The following is a 15785-nucleotide window of genomic DNA, read 5'->3' as shown; positions in this document are numbered from 1 at the left end:
TCAGGGATCACTCCTGGCAGGCTCAGGGGATCCTATAGGGTTCCAGGGATGCCCTACCCACTATACTATCACTCCAGCCACTGCTATAATTTTAGATTTTTTTTCCCAGCAAGAAATTTCATTGAGGGCTGGAGAGATAGTACGGTGGGTAGGGTGCTGGCCTTGCACTCAGCTAACCCACGTTCAATCCCTGGCATCCCATATATTGTTCCCAAAGCACCACCAGGAGTAATCCTGAGTGCAGAGCCAGGAGTAACCCCTGAGCACCAACCCCTACCATCTCTAGCAAAAAAGAAAGTCAGTATTAAAAACTAATATGTGGGGCTGGAGCAATAGCACAGCAGGTAGTGCGTTTGCCTTGCACACGGCCGACCTGAGTTTGATTCCCAGCATCCCATATGGTCCCCTGAGCGCCGCCAGGAGTAATTCCTGAGTGCAGAGCCAGGAGTAACCCCTGTGCATTGCCGGGTGTGACCAAAAAAAGCAAAAAAAAAATTTTTTTAATTAAAAAAATAAAACTAATATGTACTGAATAATCCAGGAAGCCCTTTATGTGTGCTTGCACAAAGGGCTTCCTGTTGCCATCCTCCAGAGGAAACCTGTATCCAGTAGTGTGTCATGGACCCCAGCCCTGCTCTTTCATGACAACTTAGTTGAGTGGCTGATTGTTCTCCTGACTTGTCAGGCAGGTCAGTTGCCCCTGGTGAAACCTTATCTACGTTCAGTCCAGAGCCACAACAACAAGAGTGTGAATGAAGCACTAAACCACTTGCTGACGGAAGAGGAAGATTTTCAGGTGTGTATGGAAAAGTTTTGTCAGGGTGGCAGCAACTTCTTCCATGCCCCAGAAACTCATGCAGCTATCTTTGTGTCCTGGGGACCTGGAAAGCCACTCCTGCAGAAGGTCAGCATGTTCTCCACATGCTTCCCCTGCACCAGAGGAACTGTGTACCCCATGAGACAGTTTGGGTAGATGATCAGGAATCTCCTTTATTAGGCCATGGTGGCAGCAGCCATCACTGAATCATTCCTGGTATATGCACCATTGTGTCCCTCACTCATGGAAGGACTATCACCTCCTAGGGCTTGAGGTCATCTATTGATGCCTACGACAACTTCGATAGCATCGCCTTAGCTCAGCGGTTGGAGAAGCACCCCCTGATTGAGTTCAGGCGCATTGCTGCTTATCTGTACAAAGGCAACAATCGGTGGGCCCAGAGTGTGGAGCTCTGCAAGAAGGACCATCTCTACAAGGTCAGTGTCATGATGCAGAGCAGCCACAGCAGAGCTAGTCCCAAGCCCCACCACCACGGTCTCCCTGATGATCTGGGTTCGGGATAGGTAATTTCAAGACAGAGAAGATGAAGCTAATGAAAAAGTGTTTTCAGGACAAAGGTCAGAGTTGGAAGCAATCTAGATGAGCTTTTTAGAGCCCCTAAAAATTTTGGATCTTAAGACTTGCTTCTCAGAGCTGAAGAAATAACAGAGCAGGTAGAGTGCTTTATCTTGCACACAGCTAACCTGGGTTTGATGATTGCTTCCTGTGCCCTACCAGGAGTTGATCTCTAAGTTCAGAAGCAGGAGAAGCCCTGCTCAAGCACTGCCAGGTGGTGCTGGGTGAGAGAGGACTTGCTTTCATGGTGTTGATTCTTGTCCCAGAGATTTTCCCCCACAAGCAGTTACTTATTTTTCACTCTCCCCTAACTCAGTGTAGCAGGACACTTGGCACATGCTTTACTTCCTGTCCAGATATTGGGAATAAGGAAACTAAATTAGGGGGCCAGAGCAATAGTAAAGCAGGCTGGACATGTGCCTTGCACGCAGCCAGCCCAGATTTGATCGGTTCCCCACACCCACCAGGAATAAACCATAAGCATATAAACAGGAAAAAACCCTTAGTACCACCAGGTATGGTCCCAAAACCAAAACAATAAAATACAGCTTCTTCCGTTATGTGGTGCCTTAGCCACCCTCAGGGCTGGGCATCTGCTGTTCAGGACAGGTCACCTGGAGAGACCAGGGCACTGAAGACATTGTCCTCTGCCTGGCTTTGGGATCTCTCAAATGGGGTAAGGTGCAGCTGCATGGGAGACCCCTCATTGTCATATGCTGTGAGCCAAGGGTTCCTGTGCTGGGAATCGCAGGGACCCCTTTTTTGTTGTTGTTTTTTGTTTTGGGACCATACTCAACAATGCTCAGGGCAGAGCCAGAAACATTCAGGAATCACTCCTGGTGGTGTTCAGGGGACCATATGGACTGCCAGGAATCGAACACGGCTCAGCCACATGTAAGGCAAACATGTAAGGCAAACACCCTACCATACGACTGCTCCAGCCCTCCCCAGGCCCCTTTCTGTAGGCCGTGAGCATTATGTGAAGGGTTATCCCTTAGCATCCTGAGTTCCTTCCCAGAATATATGGACAGCTGCTGCCTTCTGCCCAGTGTAGGAACCTCCCTCTCAGAGCACAAGGACCAGAGATCCTTGATATCAGATTCTTGTACTTCACTCCAAATTGGCACCTCTTGGTTGGGACTGTTACATGGCATCTAGCTCCTGCAAAGTGCTGATGGTTTTGTAAGAACTGAGAGAAAATGCCACCAAAGCTCTGCGATCACACCACACAGACCTGAAGCACAGGCCCTAGATGAAGATGAAGCAGAGGCTCAGACAGACCTGAAGGAAGCCACTGCCAGCTGGATCATAGCTTCCATGTCCTGCTGTGGTTCATGTAAGGTCTTCAAGACACCGGTTCTCATAAGCAGAGTGTGCAGCAGAGGTGACCACTGAGTTTTTCTGTTCTACCTGGAGAACCAGCTAGACAGGGCAGTCACTGGGGGAGTCTGGGACCACTGAGGAACACTGGGACACACGTGGCTTGAAGTGGTTACTTTGAGTTGATAACGGTTGATGAGGCTGGTGCCCTGACAAGAGCAGGTAAGGACTAAAAATTGTGACCAGGGAGTTTTTTAGGGACTGTTTACATTACGAAAAAAAGTCATGTTGCTCTTTGAGCACCAGCCACGCATGATCATGATGACTGGCCTTTAGCAGGTTTCACTGGCACAACTATTGTCCCCGCTTCAATGGCCACCCCAGAGCAGTCCCGCAGACTCCCATTGCTTGCCAGTTGGAGGCAGAATGGGACCCGAATATGCTTCTGCCCGCTTGCAGGATGCCATACAGTATGCTGCGGAGTCACGGGATGCTGAATTGGCCGAGAAGCTGCTGCAGTGGTTCCTGGAGGAGGGCAACTGGGAGTGCTTCGGTGCCACTCTCTTCACCTGCTACGACCTGCTTCCCCCAGATGTGGTGCTAGAGCTGGCCTGGAGACACAACCTGGTGGACCTGGCCATGCCCTACTTCATCCAGGTGATGAGGGAGTTCCTTAACAAAGTAAGTATCAGTCCTGTTGTGGCTTCCTGGCCACTGTGTGGCATGGCCTAGGATTTTGGTCTGGCCTAGAGTTCCTGTGGAGACTTACTGGGATTGCCCAACCTGGGTTGCCCAAAAAGCCTTGGCTGCTTTTTGTTGTTGTTGTTGCTGATTGTCTTCATACTCGAGTGGCTTTCTGCACTGTGAACCTCCTTAGACAATACTCTTGGAGCGTGTGGGATAGAGCTGTACCACAGCCTTGAGTCCTGGCAGTGAACCACCTTTCTGGATGGTCAAGGATCACCAGGAGGCGGCTCTGGGCCTCCTGAACACCACTTGGGAACGCCACCCCCACAACTAGATCTCCCTGGCCCAGGCACTTTACACATACTTTGGCACATTATTTCTGCTACTCCAGATGCCACTTGTTCCTAGTTTCCCAATCTGGATTTCTTTGTAGGTAAATGAGCCATTTAACAAATTGGAAGTCTTTGATTTTAAGACTCCCCATCTTAAGCTGGAGATGTAGCTCTGCAGTCGAACATATTCCTTGCATGTGTGAGATTCCGGGTTCTATCCCTGACACCACCAAAAAAATAATAAACTTTCCCTGGTCTTTTAAAGCCTTAGAAGTTCCATTCTGGGGGCTAGAGCAATAGTATCATCTAACACTGTGGAAGAGCCACCACTCAGCAGCACCAACTCAGCTAGCCCTTCTTCAAGCCAGATGGATATCTAACAATACTAAAAGGCCACCAGGCTGTGGCCAGAGGTATAGCAGGTAGGGTGCTTTCCTGGTACACAGCTTACCTGGGTTTGATGACATATGGTCCCCGAGCACTGCCAGGAGTAATTCCTGAGTGCAGAGCCAGAAGTAACTCCTGGCATTGCTGGCAGTGACGCCAAAAACAAACAACAAAAAAGCCACTCTGCTGCGGTTTCTTTCAGTGGTGGAGGAACGGAAGGGTGCCTCCCAGGGTTAATGTAGAAGTAGGAAAGAAAAGGGAAGTGGTGGGAAGGTTCTGGTTGCCAGCTTTGGTGTGCAAGATCTTGCCCTGCTCACAACCTCCTAGATGTTGTCCCATTCCTGGCAAGAGCCATCCCAGGGGCCTTTCAAGGCCATCACCCTTCTGCCGGAGAGGTGGCGTCACCACCATATTTGAATATGAGGCCTTCTGAGACTTTCTGGAGCCCTTGCCTCGTGGCCTGAGCCACACAGAATGCCAGTTTTACAAGGATGCCTGGTTTTTCAACACAGTAAATGCAGCTCACTACTGGAGGTGTCTGCTCTATGGACCTAGTCCATGGAAACCACTCTGCCCACAGTGGGTTATTTTTCTCATTTCTAAGTTGTGGACATGGAAGCAGACTGCCTGCTCTGAACCCCACAAAAAAGAATGAATATGACTTTGATCTCTTCCTGGTGTTGAGGCTCACAGGTTAACTCAAACCTTTGTTGTTGCAAGGGTTGGATTCCCTAACCCTTCACAGACTTCAGGGAACATTTCCTTTCTGTGGTAAATAACAGCGGTCATCCTGGTAGCAAGTGGTTAGCACTTCAGTTGCACACTCTGCTCACAGTGTCTCAGCTATAGCTGCCTTCCTGCTGGAAGGACCCTGTGCCCAAGCTCAGGGTTCCCTGACACCTCTCATCATCCTGGTGGGGCTGCCCTGGACCCTGCCCTCACTGCTCCCTATATGTCTCCATCAAGACAGGTGCCCAACATAGTAGAAGCAGAGGGTACTAGAGAGTATTTTCTCGGGAACTGGTGGGGTGAGGGCTGACTCTCAGCTGACTCAGTGGAAGGAAAATAAGAGATCCATTTAGGGATTCCCAGCCACTCTGAGAGAACTGGGTACAGGGCCTCTAGACACATCTAGTGCTAGAGGTCTGAGACCAGTGCTTTCTGTCTTCTTTTCTCAATAGAAAGACAGGACAGGGGCTGGAGTGATAGCACAGCGGGTAGGGCGTTTGCCTTGTTTGCGGCTGACCTGGGTTCGATTCCCAGCGTCCCATATGGTCCCCTGAGCACCGCCAGGAGTGATTCCTGAGTGCATGAGCCAGGAGTAATCCCTGTGCATCGCCGGGTGTGACCCAGAAAAAAAAAAAAAAGACAGGACAGGTCTATTGAGACAGTGGGGACATAGGGCTGATGGCAAGACTTCCTCTGCTAGAGTTCCAGCACCTGACCTGATCTTTCCTGAGCCCTGCAGGAAAACTCATGTTTTCTTCTTGTTTACTTGCGTTATTGTTTGGGGAGAGATCCCAAACACACTGTTGTTATCACCCCCATAGCGCAGGGTTGTATACCCCACAGCCTCAGTGGCATCACATCACTCTGGTCCTCTCATGAACCTGTGCCAGCCTGTGGGCACTGCATGAGTAGTAGTCCCTCAGGTAGGGAAAAATGAGGATGCAACTTGTCCTCAGACAGTTGTCATTGCCCCACCTCAACCAGGATGTCCTCTCTATACATGGAGTGTCTTCGATATCAGGTGACTGGTCTCTTGGGGGTTGGGAGGAAGCCTGGACCTACTGGAAGCAGAAATTACTGCATTGTCTTAGCAATGTCCCTTTGTCCAGAGGAAGACTTGGCATGTAAGGCATGCTGCATTTACAACCTGCAGTCGCTGGATATGGGACAGGTGCCCACTTGGAAAGTACAGACAGACTGCAGTAGCAGCAGGAATTAACCAGGGATTGTGCCCTCAGCACAGCCCCTTTACTCAGTTACAGAAAACTACCTTGTGGAGCAGAGAAGTTAGTGGTCACTGGAGGACCCAGAGTTACTGGGTAGCTGTCCTCATCTCTAATTCTCTTTTGCTTGCCTCTCCTCGCTGTGTTCACCTTGAGCCTCAGACTGCTCACAACCTTCAGATGGTTGCTCATTCACTCTTGCCTCATCACAGGTTGACAGACTAGATGCCTCAGAGAGCCAGCGCCAGTGAGAGAAGCATGTTGTGGAGCCTGCCCCTCTCCTCTTTGGTAGGTTACATCCCATAGGCTCCAGTCCCTTGTCCCCTAGGACGGGAAGGGAACTGGTAACAGTTCTTAGCACTCTTCCTTGCTGGACTTCAGATCAGGGTGGGAATGAACAGGGAAGGGAACAGGAGGACCGTGATGGCTATCAGAGATAAAGAAAGGTTAATGTATCTGGGAATGTTAGAAAATCACAGCCACTGTCCTCGCTGCTCTGGGAGTACCTGCTGAGTGATGGGGGTGCCTCTGCTTGTTCCTTATGTTTGGCAGCTGCCTACTATCAGCTCCTGGTGTATGCCACCCTGCCCGGCCCTTGAGTAGAGCCTTCCTGGACGTTGGGTAGATGGATAGGTAGAGCTTCCCTGGACATTGGGTAGATAGTTTAATGCCACTACCTAGAACAACTATTGGCTCTTAGAATGCTTTGCCAGATTAACAAAGGCCCATGGATGTGTGCGTGTGTGCGTGTGTGAGCATGAAGCATAGGAGCTTGGCTTATCTTTCCCACCAGCTGTGTCCTCAGGGTCATGTGCCCACCTACCATTAATGTCAATCTGGTTTTTTTAGATTTTGATGGGCATGAATGAGATCCAACCGGTTGAGCTAAGTAAGTGACCCTTTTCAGGACTAGCTTATCCTAGAGCTTGGCCAGACTCTGCTGTCCCACACCAGCAAGGCTTACAGCCCTGCCTCCAGGCAGCTGCCCTCCATTGCTTCAGTCTCTGGGTGGTCTGGACCCTGCTTCTTAGGTCCCTGTCCACATTAGGCTGCGGGAGCTCTCATCTTGGTTTTCCCTCTGCAGGCCAGCAGCTGATGCTGACAGCGGGCCCAGCTGCAGGCCCAGCCCCTGCCAGCTTTCCTTATGGATCTACAACTGCTCCTGCCTTCACCTAGCCTCCTGTGTACGGCTTCAGTGTGTTGTGGGCATTCAGCGACAGTCCCATCTCTAACCCCACTTAATGAGACTATCACCCCAGCAATACACCCCAGGACCATGATGAGGACACCAGGACATTATTTATTTTTGCTGAGACCTGATGATGGTAGCTGCTGCGCCATCCCTGAGCCTGGGGAGTCCAAGGACTGTCTACCCAAGAAGACCAACTGGTTATCTTCAGGCCCACTGGCTGGAGCAAGCGTTCCTGGGGAGGTTCCCTGGCCTTGGGGGAAAGGGGTGCTTCTCTTCTCTCCTTGTCGGAGCTGCGGCTCCAGGCCATTTCCGAGACACAGCTGAACAGACCTTAGAACCTGGCTCTGAACCTTCTGCCAATCATGAATATTAAAGTCGGTTGCATCAAAGCTTCCTGCTTGATGCTGGTTTGGGTAGGAAGTGACGGCAAATGTGGTTGGTCATTATCTGTGGGTGGGGGGCCTGCGTCTCCTGCGGAGGCGGCCCGGTAGTGCTTGGGGTCTTCAAGCATTGAGCTCACAGCAAGGAGCTCTAAATCCCCAGTGGGAGTGGCAGCCCAGCCGGTGCTGGTCAGGAGGCCAATCCCTGCAGGGACAGGCTCGGCCCACGTGCCTCGGGGGAGGGCCCGCGCCTTCTCCAAGCCCCATCTCGAGAATCCTCGTCGCTCGGAACACCCACCAGACCCCAACACACGCCCCTTTCTGCACCCGGCCCTGTTCCCGGTGGGTTCTGGAAACTGCACCCTGACCCAAAGCCCCCAGGCCGGGAGCAGCGACTCCTCCCAGGAACTCCGCCCCCGCTCCCGCCGCGCTTCTTTTCCGGGAGCCCGAGCTCCGCCATTGGCCGGGCTACGCTCCCCGCCCAGGCGCCTGCCCTGTGCGTCCCGCCCCGGCCTCAGTTTCCCAGGCGGGCGGGGTGGGGCGGGGGCGGGGCCCGGCTCGGACCACGCGGGGTGGAGCCCAAGAGCTGACGCGACCGCCCCGCCCCCCGACCATAACCGGCCGCCGCCGCCGCCGCCGCCGCCGCCGCCGCCGCGGACTGAGCGCTGCGCAGGAGGCTCGGACCCGAGGCCGAAGCCCGGACTCGTGGTCGACGCCGGGCGCCCAGCCTCCCCGCCAGCCATGGCCGCACCCCGCTCTCTGGCGGCCGCTGCGCCCACGTCCGGGAAAGCCAAGCTGACGCACCCGGGGAAGGCGATCCTGGCAGGTGGGCCCCCGGGACGTGGACCCCCAGTTCCATGCACCCCGCCGCGCTTCCTGCTGGGCCCAGGGCTCGGGCCCGCCCCACTTCCGGGCCCGGGGGTGCGGCCCCGGTCCCCAGCCGGCACAGTGGGGCGCCTCTCGCTTGTGGCCCCTTGGAGCCACGCCGGGGCCGCGAGGGTGGGGCGGGGGACCGACTCGGCGTCGCAGCTGCACCGGCGCTGGGCAAAGTTCGGGGCGGGGGAGGGGCGTGGCGGTGGGCGGGGGGCTCGGTTATCGGACCCGGGTCTCAGGGCGCGGGGCCGCGGTCCCTGCAGGCGGCCTGGCGGGCGGCATCGAAATCTGCATCACTTTCCCTACGGAGTACGTGAAGACGCAGCTGCAGCTGGACGAGCGTTCGCACCCGCCGCGGTACCGTGGCATTGGTGAGAAAGGAGCGGGGGGCTTGGGGGGCGCAGCCGCCGGGCCCAGCGGAGCAGCGCTTGGGGAGCGGCCGCGGCAGGGGGCGGGGCTCGCTGACCACCCTCTCCCCCAGGAGACTGCGTGCGCCAGACGGTCAGTAGCCATGGCGTCCTGGGTCTGTACCGAGGCCTCAGCTCCCTTCTCTATGGCTCCATCCCCAAGGCAGCCGTCAGGTGAGGTGGGCTGGGGGCGGGGGCGGGGGGAAGGAGGCGCCGGAGGCAGTCTGGTGGAGGCAGCCCCTCACCCACTGTCTTCCCCCCCCAGGTTTGGAATGTTCGAGTTCCTCAGCAACTACATGCGGGACGAACAGGGACGTCTGGACAGCACGCGCGGGCTACTGTGCGGCCTGGGTGCCGGCGTGGCTGAGGCAGTGGTGGTAGTGTGTCCCATGGAAACCGTCAAGGTAAGCGAGACAGTGTGGAAGCAAGGCTGCAGGAGGAAAGGCCTGGAATGTGAGGCCCACCTGGAAGCCAGGTTCACTTGAGTTCAATAGTAAGACCTTGACGTGTGTGAAGAGCACTGTCATGAACAGAAAAGATAACAGTTGCGTTAATGAGGGTATCCTTGGGTGGCCCTTCCCTGGCATATGCCAGGGAAGAGCTGCGCTTCCTCCTTCACCCGACATTTGCAGGCTTTGAGCCTTCACATCACAGGGCCAGCCCGGGGAACCCATCACCTTTGCTTTCCTCCCAGGTGAAATTCATCCATGACCAGACGTCCCCCAACCCCAAGTACAAAGGATTTTTCCACGGGGTCAGGGAGATTGTTCGGGAGCAAGGTAAGCCACTTGGCTGCCTTCTTCAGGCCTGCACTTCCTTCTCCTGCCTCAGAGCTCTTATGTGCACCTCCCCCAGTCAACAGCTAATGCCCAAGAGGCATCAGCGTGACCCCATGCCTGCTTTTCTCCTCCAGGTTTGAGGGGGACGTACCAGGGTCTCACGGCCACTGTGCTGAAGCAGGGATCCAACCAAGCCATTCGCTTCTTCGTTATGACTTCCCTACGCAACTGGTACCGGGGTGAGTCTGCAGGCCTTGATACCCCGCTCCATTGACAACCGCCCCCCCAACTCAGACACCCCCGTCCAGGTTTCTCCCAGCCCTCGGATGCTCTTTTCCCTCCCATCACCTCTGTTTACATCTAGGGGACAACCCGAACAAGCCCATGAACCCACTCATCACTGGAGTGTTCGGGGCTATTGCGGGTGCAGCTAGTGTCTTTGGAAACACTCCTCTGGACGTGATCAAGACCCGGATGCAGGTAGGCAGTGAGACCTGAGGAGGAAGGGGTGCTCAAGGCAGTTCCTGGCTGGTGAGCACTGTGGCATGCCCATGTGCTGCAGGGCCTGGAGGCACACAAGTATCGGAACACGTGGGACTGCTCCCTGCAGATCCTGAGGAATGAAGGACTCAAGGCGTGAGTGGGGGAAAGGAGGGATGGTTGCTCCCACCTCAGGCTCCCCCTGCCCACACCCCAGTCCATCCCCTAAGTTCTTACATTTAGATCCTTTCCTACCCCACTTCCCAGGGACACTGCCCTTGACCTTTCCCCTCCCCACCCTCCACCCCCAGATTCTACAAGGGCACCGTCCCTCGCCTAGGCCGGGTCTGCCTGGATGTGGCTATTGTGTTCATCATCTATGATGAGGTGGTAAAGCTGCTGAACAAAGTGTGGAAGACGGACTGAGCCCTGAGGGCCCACACTGGGGGGTGCCTCATCACCCTCCTTTCACAATTCCAGTGCAGTCGTGCCAAAAGGCCCCAATCCCTGTCCCTTGAACTCTATGGCCTGTAGCCATTAAGTCCTCATCCCATAGTGCTATGTATCCGTGTGGTCTGTCTGCTTTGTGTCCGTGTGTCCAGCCCAGGCTGGGTTTTCCTCTGGCCTGTGACTCTGTGCCCATTTTCCATATGCTTGCTCATGAGCTGTGTGCCCGTGTTCCATGTACCGTGCCACGTAACCATGTGATCTGCTTCCCAGGGTGTCCATGTGGCCTGGATCCACGGCCCTGTAGCCATGGCCCGGTCCCCGCCCGGTGCCTTCCACCCTGGGCAGCAGGGTCACCTGCCCCGGCCTACCACAGCTGCCTCTGGGCCTTAGCCTGGCCTCTCCGCATTCCAGGGGCTACATGCCCCCTGCTTCTCCCGCCACTGGCCTTAACTGGCCCTTGGGCCCTCCCTCCGCCCGGGACAGGGTGGCATTTGCCACTCTCAGGACCACCCTCCCAAGGCAGAATAAACCGGATCCTGTCGCAATCTCCTGTCCTTGTGTGGGCTGATCTGTAGGTGATACCAATGTAAAAGACAGGGCCAGCCCTGAGGATACTGCAGGGGGCATGGGAAGACTGGATTTTAGTGGATGACCCAGTTATTGGCAGCGTTTGCACTGCCCCCAAGAGACCCAGCACCAGACCAGGAGGACATCTGGACTCTCTGTAGGCCTTATCTGGCCTATGGGCAAGATCCTGCGGGGCCAGCACTGGGTGGGCAGAGTAGAGAGCTGCTCTGTAGCTGTGGCAGGATCCCCCAGATGTCCTTACTGTAACTCTATGCATTAGGGGAAGTGTTTGGGGCTCAAAACTGGGTTTTCTAGTTCTGGTCCTCAGAGAGGAGCTTTCATCACTCCCTCACCAAGTGCTACCTGACCAGGATCTAGGGAATGTGGGGGGTGTCTAATGCTACAGCCCTTGCACCTCAAGTAAGCTATCAGTCTGGCTGGAGTCTCAGGGATCCCAGGCATGGAAGCCAGCTGGGCACGGACGCCACAGCCCTGAACCAGAAGGTCCTTGTGGCTTCAAGGTCCTTCCTCACCCTCCACTCCCATACAGCTCAGGGGCCGAAAGCTACAACCTCAGGCCAAGTGGAGGATCAGCCTGTGCCTCAGGCTGTGTGGGAGCAGATGCCACCTTCCTGTCCAAGTGACTCAGTGGGTACAAGTCATGTCAGGATTTGGCTCAGACTGGTGGTAACTTGCCAGCAGAAGCCTATCATAAGCAGGTCTGTCCCTGCAGCCACTTTAGGGGAGAGTGCCTGACCCCGTGACCTCACACTGCAATCATATCTCTGGGATTTGGGGGTGTGAGGGAAATGTGGGTTTAAGGTTCTCCAGGGAGAGACCCTGGGCTTGGCTCTGAGTTTGACCCTTAGACAAACTGGGGCCCAGACAGCAAATCCTGCCTACCCTCAAGGGACAGTGGCTGGGCAAGTGCACACACCACACACACACACACACACCCCTCAGGTATGCAAATCACTGGCTCTTTGTGAGGTCCTTAGCAGCTTAGTGAGGGAGTGAAAGCAGTTATGGAAAGCGTTGGCTCCTGAGGCTGGAGGGGTGCAACAGCTTTCCTGAGGGCCTCCATAGAGGCTACAGCAGCAGGCCGAACACCAGCACCCTCATGCACTCACTAAGTGACTTTGATTAAAACAAACGTACAGCTGTGGGTTACAGGAATGAAATGAGAGAATCCCAGGAAGGGGCTAAGAACAGGGCTTCACATGTATAAGGAAGCTTTTCTTTTGGGGGCTGTAAGAAGTTGCAGTCTTCAAGGGCTCCAACTAATTCTTGGAGCATGGAAAGCTAGGCAGGCAGCTGACCCTGGAATACAGAGCTCCATGAATGGCAGCCCCTCGCTGCACACCAGCCCAAGTCCTGGCCTTGCCCCCTTCAGAGGAAGGATAGAGACTCCACTGGGCCCAGAGGGCTTGGGGACCCATGCCCAGTAGCAGTCTAGCTCCCCTCACCCTCTTCCCAGGAAGGGTGGGCATCCTGCTATAGGATCCTGCTCCAGAATACTCCTTTCTCAGCCAAAGGGCAGAGTTGACCTGCCAAGGCAGGCAGACTGGCCTATCTATGTCTGAACTCCCTGGGGCAGAGGGTGGAGGTGGAGGTGGGAACCCCTCCAATCACATCATAAGGCACCTCAATTCTTGGAGCTGAAACCTGAGGGAAGCGGAGTGGGAGGGGTGTCCTGCATGCAGGAAAGAGCTTGCCCCTGTCTGGGCTGAGGGGCACCAACAAGGCTGGAGGGAAGTGAGCAGGCAGGGCCTGGAGGGAGTCTGGCTGCACTTAACCAGGACCTCAAAGCCTGCAGACAGGACACAGGAGGGAAACAGTGCAGACACAGGCCTCTGAGGGTGCACTGCCTGCCCTTGCTGAAAGTGTGAAGACATCTTCCAGCTAATAGGCAATACAGACTTTACATCCAGTCTGACCCCCATTCCCTACTGACCAGCCACACAGGCAGTATCCAAGAGCAAATATGAGCTAAGGAATATAGGGACCCTGATCGCCAAGTCCTGCCCATAGCCAGAGACACTGTAGCGCTGGAAGCCAAGCACCCTCGACTCCGCATCAGGCAGTCTAAGCATCCAGCACTAGAGCCTGGGCTCATCAGGAACCTGCCTGAGGTACAGTGGCCTCTGGGACAGCACAAGGGAATGCAGTGAGGTGGTGGGCAGCCTGGGACAGGAGCTGGCTAATCTTTGGCCCTATCCACCCTACTGTGAGGCTGGAACTGAGTGTTCTGTCCCTTCAGAGCCCTCCCCACCACAGTACAGGGTTTCTCCCTTTCCTTGTGTGGGTGAAGAGTGGCAATCAGAGCAAAAACAAAGCAGTCACAGTTGTTTCAGAATAGTACAAACAGGTCTGTCTCCTTTTAGCTAACAAAGAGGATTCTTTTCCTCGTTGTGCCTTTAGCCCTCACAGCAAATACGATCTCAGTTGAAGATGCCAGAGTATTTCCCTCACTTTTATTTAATCAGGGAATCTGGGACCAAAGAGGTTGTACACAGGTTAAAGTGCTTGCTTTGCACACAAGCAGCCAACCCCATTTGGTCCCCTGAGCACCACCAGGAGTGATCCTGAGCACAGTTGTCCAAAAACCAAACAGAATCAGGGGCTGGAGTACAGTGGGTAGGGCACTTGCCTTACACACAGCCGACCTGGGTTCGATCCCCTGCATCCCATGTGGACCCTGAGTATCACTGGGTGTGGCCCCAAAACCCGAAAAAATAAACATACAGAATCAAGGGGTCTGAGTAACTACTACCTCACTACAGCCTTTAAACTGGGATCAAGCACCCTAGGAAGAATGGAGATGAGGGAATGGAGATTAAAAAGCCAGGAGTAAGCTCAGAATACCACCTCTACCCCAAGAAAGAATGGAGACAAAGACAGTGGAGAACTAACCACAAAGGACAATAGACCACAGAAACTTCTCAGGATTTGGGTAAATGTGGTGATTGGCTGACGCATAGGGAACATGGTGGTCCCTGATGTGGCCCTGTAACTCCCCTCCTTCCATTATCCACAGAGCAAAAACCCCTGAAAGCAACCTTCATGGTGCTCAGGTTTGGGGCTGACTGACGCCTGAACGTTGTCTCTGCCCGGCTGGCCCACCTACCTCCCACTTACTCCCCTACTAGCTGTGCCTAACCTGTGGAGGGCCCAGTAGGCCAAAGGTGTCATCTCCTGAGGTGGCCTCAAAGGACAAACCACCTTCTCTGCTCAAATGCCCTCAATGCCCTGGCCCCAAACCTAGTTGAAACGCTTCTCCGGCCGGGAGGCAGTACAGAGTCAAAGAACTTGCCTTGCACGTGATCCCAGGCACCCAATCCCCAAAGCAAGTCCCTGAGCACCACCAAGTGTAGCCTCTAGACATAAAAGCTGCTTGATGAATTTAGAGGGGCTTGGGTGGTCTCATCTTTTCTGTTCCCCCCATCCCCAGCGGCCCCACAAAACTAATAGCACCCTGAGTCTCCTCCCCCCATCCCCTTCCCCCACCCCAGGCCCTGGACCTGGCGAAGCCCCCGGCTCAAGACTCCCCAGCTGCTGTCAGGGGGTAGGTAAATAAACTATTCGCTCACGATCCTGAGCAGGGGACTCATCTGGCGGGTGGAGCCAGGTCACAGGTGAAAGTTTGCCAGGGTCAAGCGAAGGGTCATCCCTCTCGGTCACTCGTCAGTGGCCCGGGCAGTTGCTGTGCCGCAAACCATCAGGGCTTCTCTCAGCCTTGGAGGAGCCCCGCTTCTCTAGGAGAAACCGGATTTTCCGGGCCTTGGCCTTGGCCAAGACCCTGCGGGAAAGAAACGCGGCCGCCAGACGCGCTGAGCTCGGGGAGGAGCCGCGGCCGGGGACGGTGAGTTCAAGTGCGGAACTGGGGGCGGCGCGCGCTGTTGGCGTCACGGCGCGCGCCCGGCCGGGGCGGACCCGCGGCACCGCTGCACCCGTGACCGCTCGGCCCGCGCTCGGTGGGAGTGCTGTGTGGAAGGCCCCTCGTGATCGCCTCTTACGCCCCTGTGTCCGCGGAAGTCACCGCCACATCGCGGCCGCTCTACAGCTGCCCAGCATTTGTCCATCCTTCCTTCCGTCACTGATGGCTCCTCCCCCTGCACGTCTACCCAGTCACCGACCACCCCGCGCTGGACGGTTCTCTGAGTCCCCACCGATGCTCATGCCAAGAGCACCACAGCCTCCCCAAAACGGAGATGCCGCGGTTGCCCAGGCCTGCGCTTCTGTGCAAGTCAGCTCACTGGTCCCAACCCAGACGGACGGCTGCTGCCTTTTAATTCTTTCAGTCGCCTAACAGTGAATTAATTTATAAGTGACTCCACTTTACATATTTGAATATTTGAGGAGTCACCCCTGGCAGCGCTCAGAGGACCATGTTGTGTCCTCCTAAGGCACAGCATAAGCTCCAGCATTGAATTATCTCCAGCCCCACCTCATTTTACTTTCTTAATGCAAATGAACTGCTCGTGTCCATCTGGACTCCATAAATAGAAATTTAATTGGTTTCTTAGACTGGAGAAATAGTATAGCAGGTGTGGGCCCAAATAAAACCAACAACAAAAATTGTCTTT

The 15785-nt window shown here is 54.9% G+C and overlaps 2 protein-coding genes across 3 annotated transcripts in view; both read left to right on the top strand.

Moving 5' to 3' along the window:
• CLTCL1 (clathrin heavy chain like 1) overlaps positions 1-7453 on the top strand; it is an 86851-nt gene extending 79398 nt beyond the window's left edge. Inside the window, exons 28-33 of one of the 2 annotated variants that reach the window (XR_008793390.1) lie at positions 686-796; positions 1084-1254; positions 3173-3394; positions 6284-6359; positions 6921-6960; positions 7156-7453. Coding sequence is in view for 1 of the 2 variants with exons in the window: in XM_056120688.1 (XP_055976663.1) it covers positions 686-796; positions 1084-1254; positions 3173-3394; positions 6284-6322 (543 nt within the window). In the remaining variant the exon portion in view is untranslated. The remainder of the gene's footprint in view (positions 1-685; positions 797-1083; positions 1255-3172; positions 3395-6283; positions 6360-6920; positions 6961-7155) is intronic. The other variant, XM_056120688.1, reaches the window with a different exon arrangement.
• An 873-nt stretch (positions 7454-8326) lies between these two features.
• SLC25A1 (solute carrier family 25 member 1) lies at positions 8327-11171 on the top strand. The gene is made up of 9 exons (XM_056120712.1): positions 8327-8469; positions 8780-8887; positions 8998-9097; positions 9189-9327; positions 9618-9702; positions 9837-9941; positions 10067-10182; positions 10265-10338; positions 10494-11171. The coding sequence occupies exons 1-9, from the start codon at positions 8385-8387 to the stop codon at positions 10606-10608; spliced, it is 927 nt and encodes a 308-aa protein (XP_055976687.1). The 5' UTR covers positions 8327-8384; the 3' UTR covers positions 10609-11171.
• The last annotated feature ends 4614 nt before the right edge of the window (positions 11172-15785 follow it).

The sequence above is a fragment of the Sorex fumeus genome, unplaced genomic scaffold (assembly GCF_029834395.1).
Source record: "Sorex fumeus unplaced genomic scaffold, SorFum_2.1 ptg000043l, whole genome shotgun sequence".
In the NCBI taxonomy this organism is placed as follows: domain Eukaryota; kingdom Metazoa; phylum Chordata; class Mammalia; order Eulipotyphla; family Soricidae; genus Sorex; species Sorex fumeus.
Note: the sequence above shows the minus strand (reverse complement) of the source record. Positions and strands in the feature narration are given on the sequence as shown.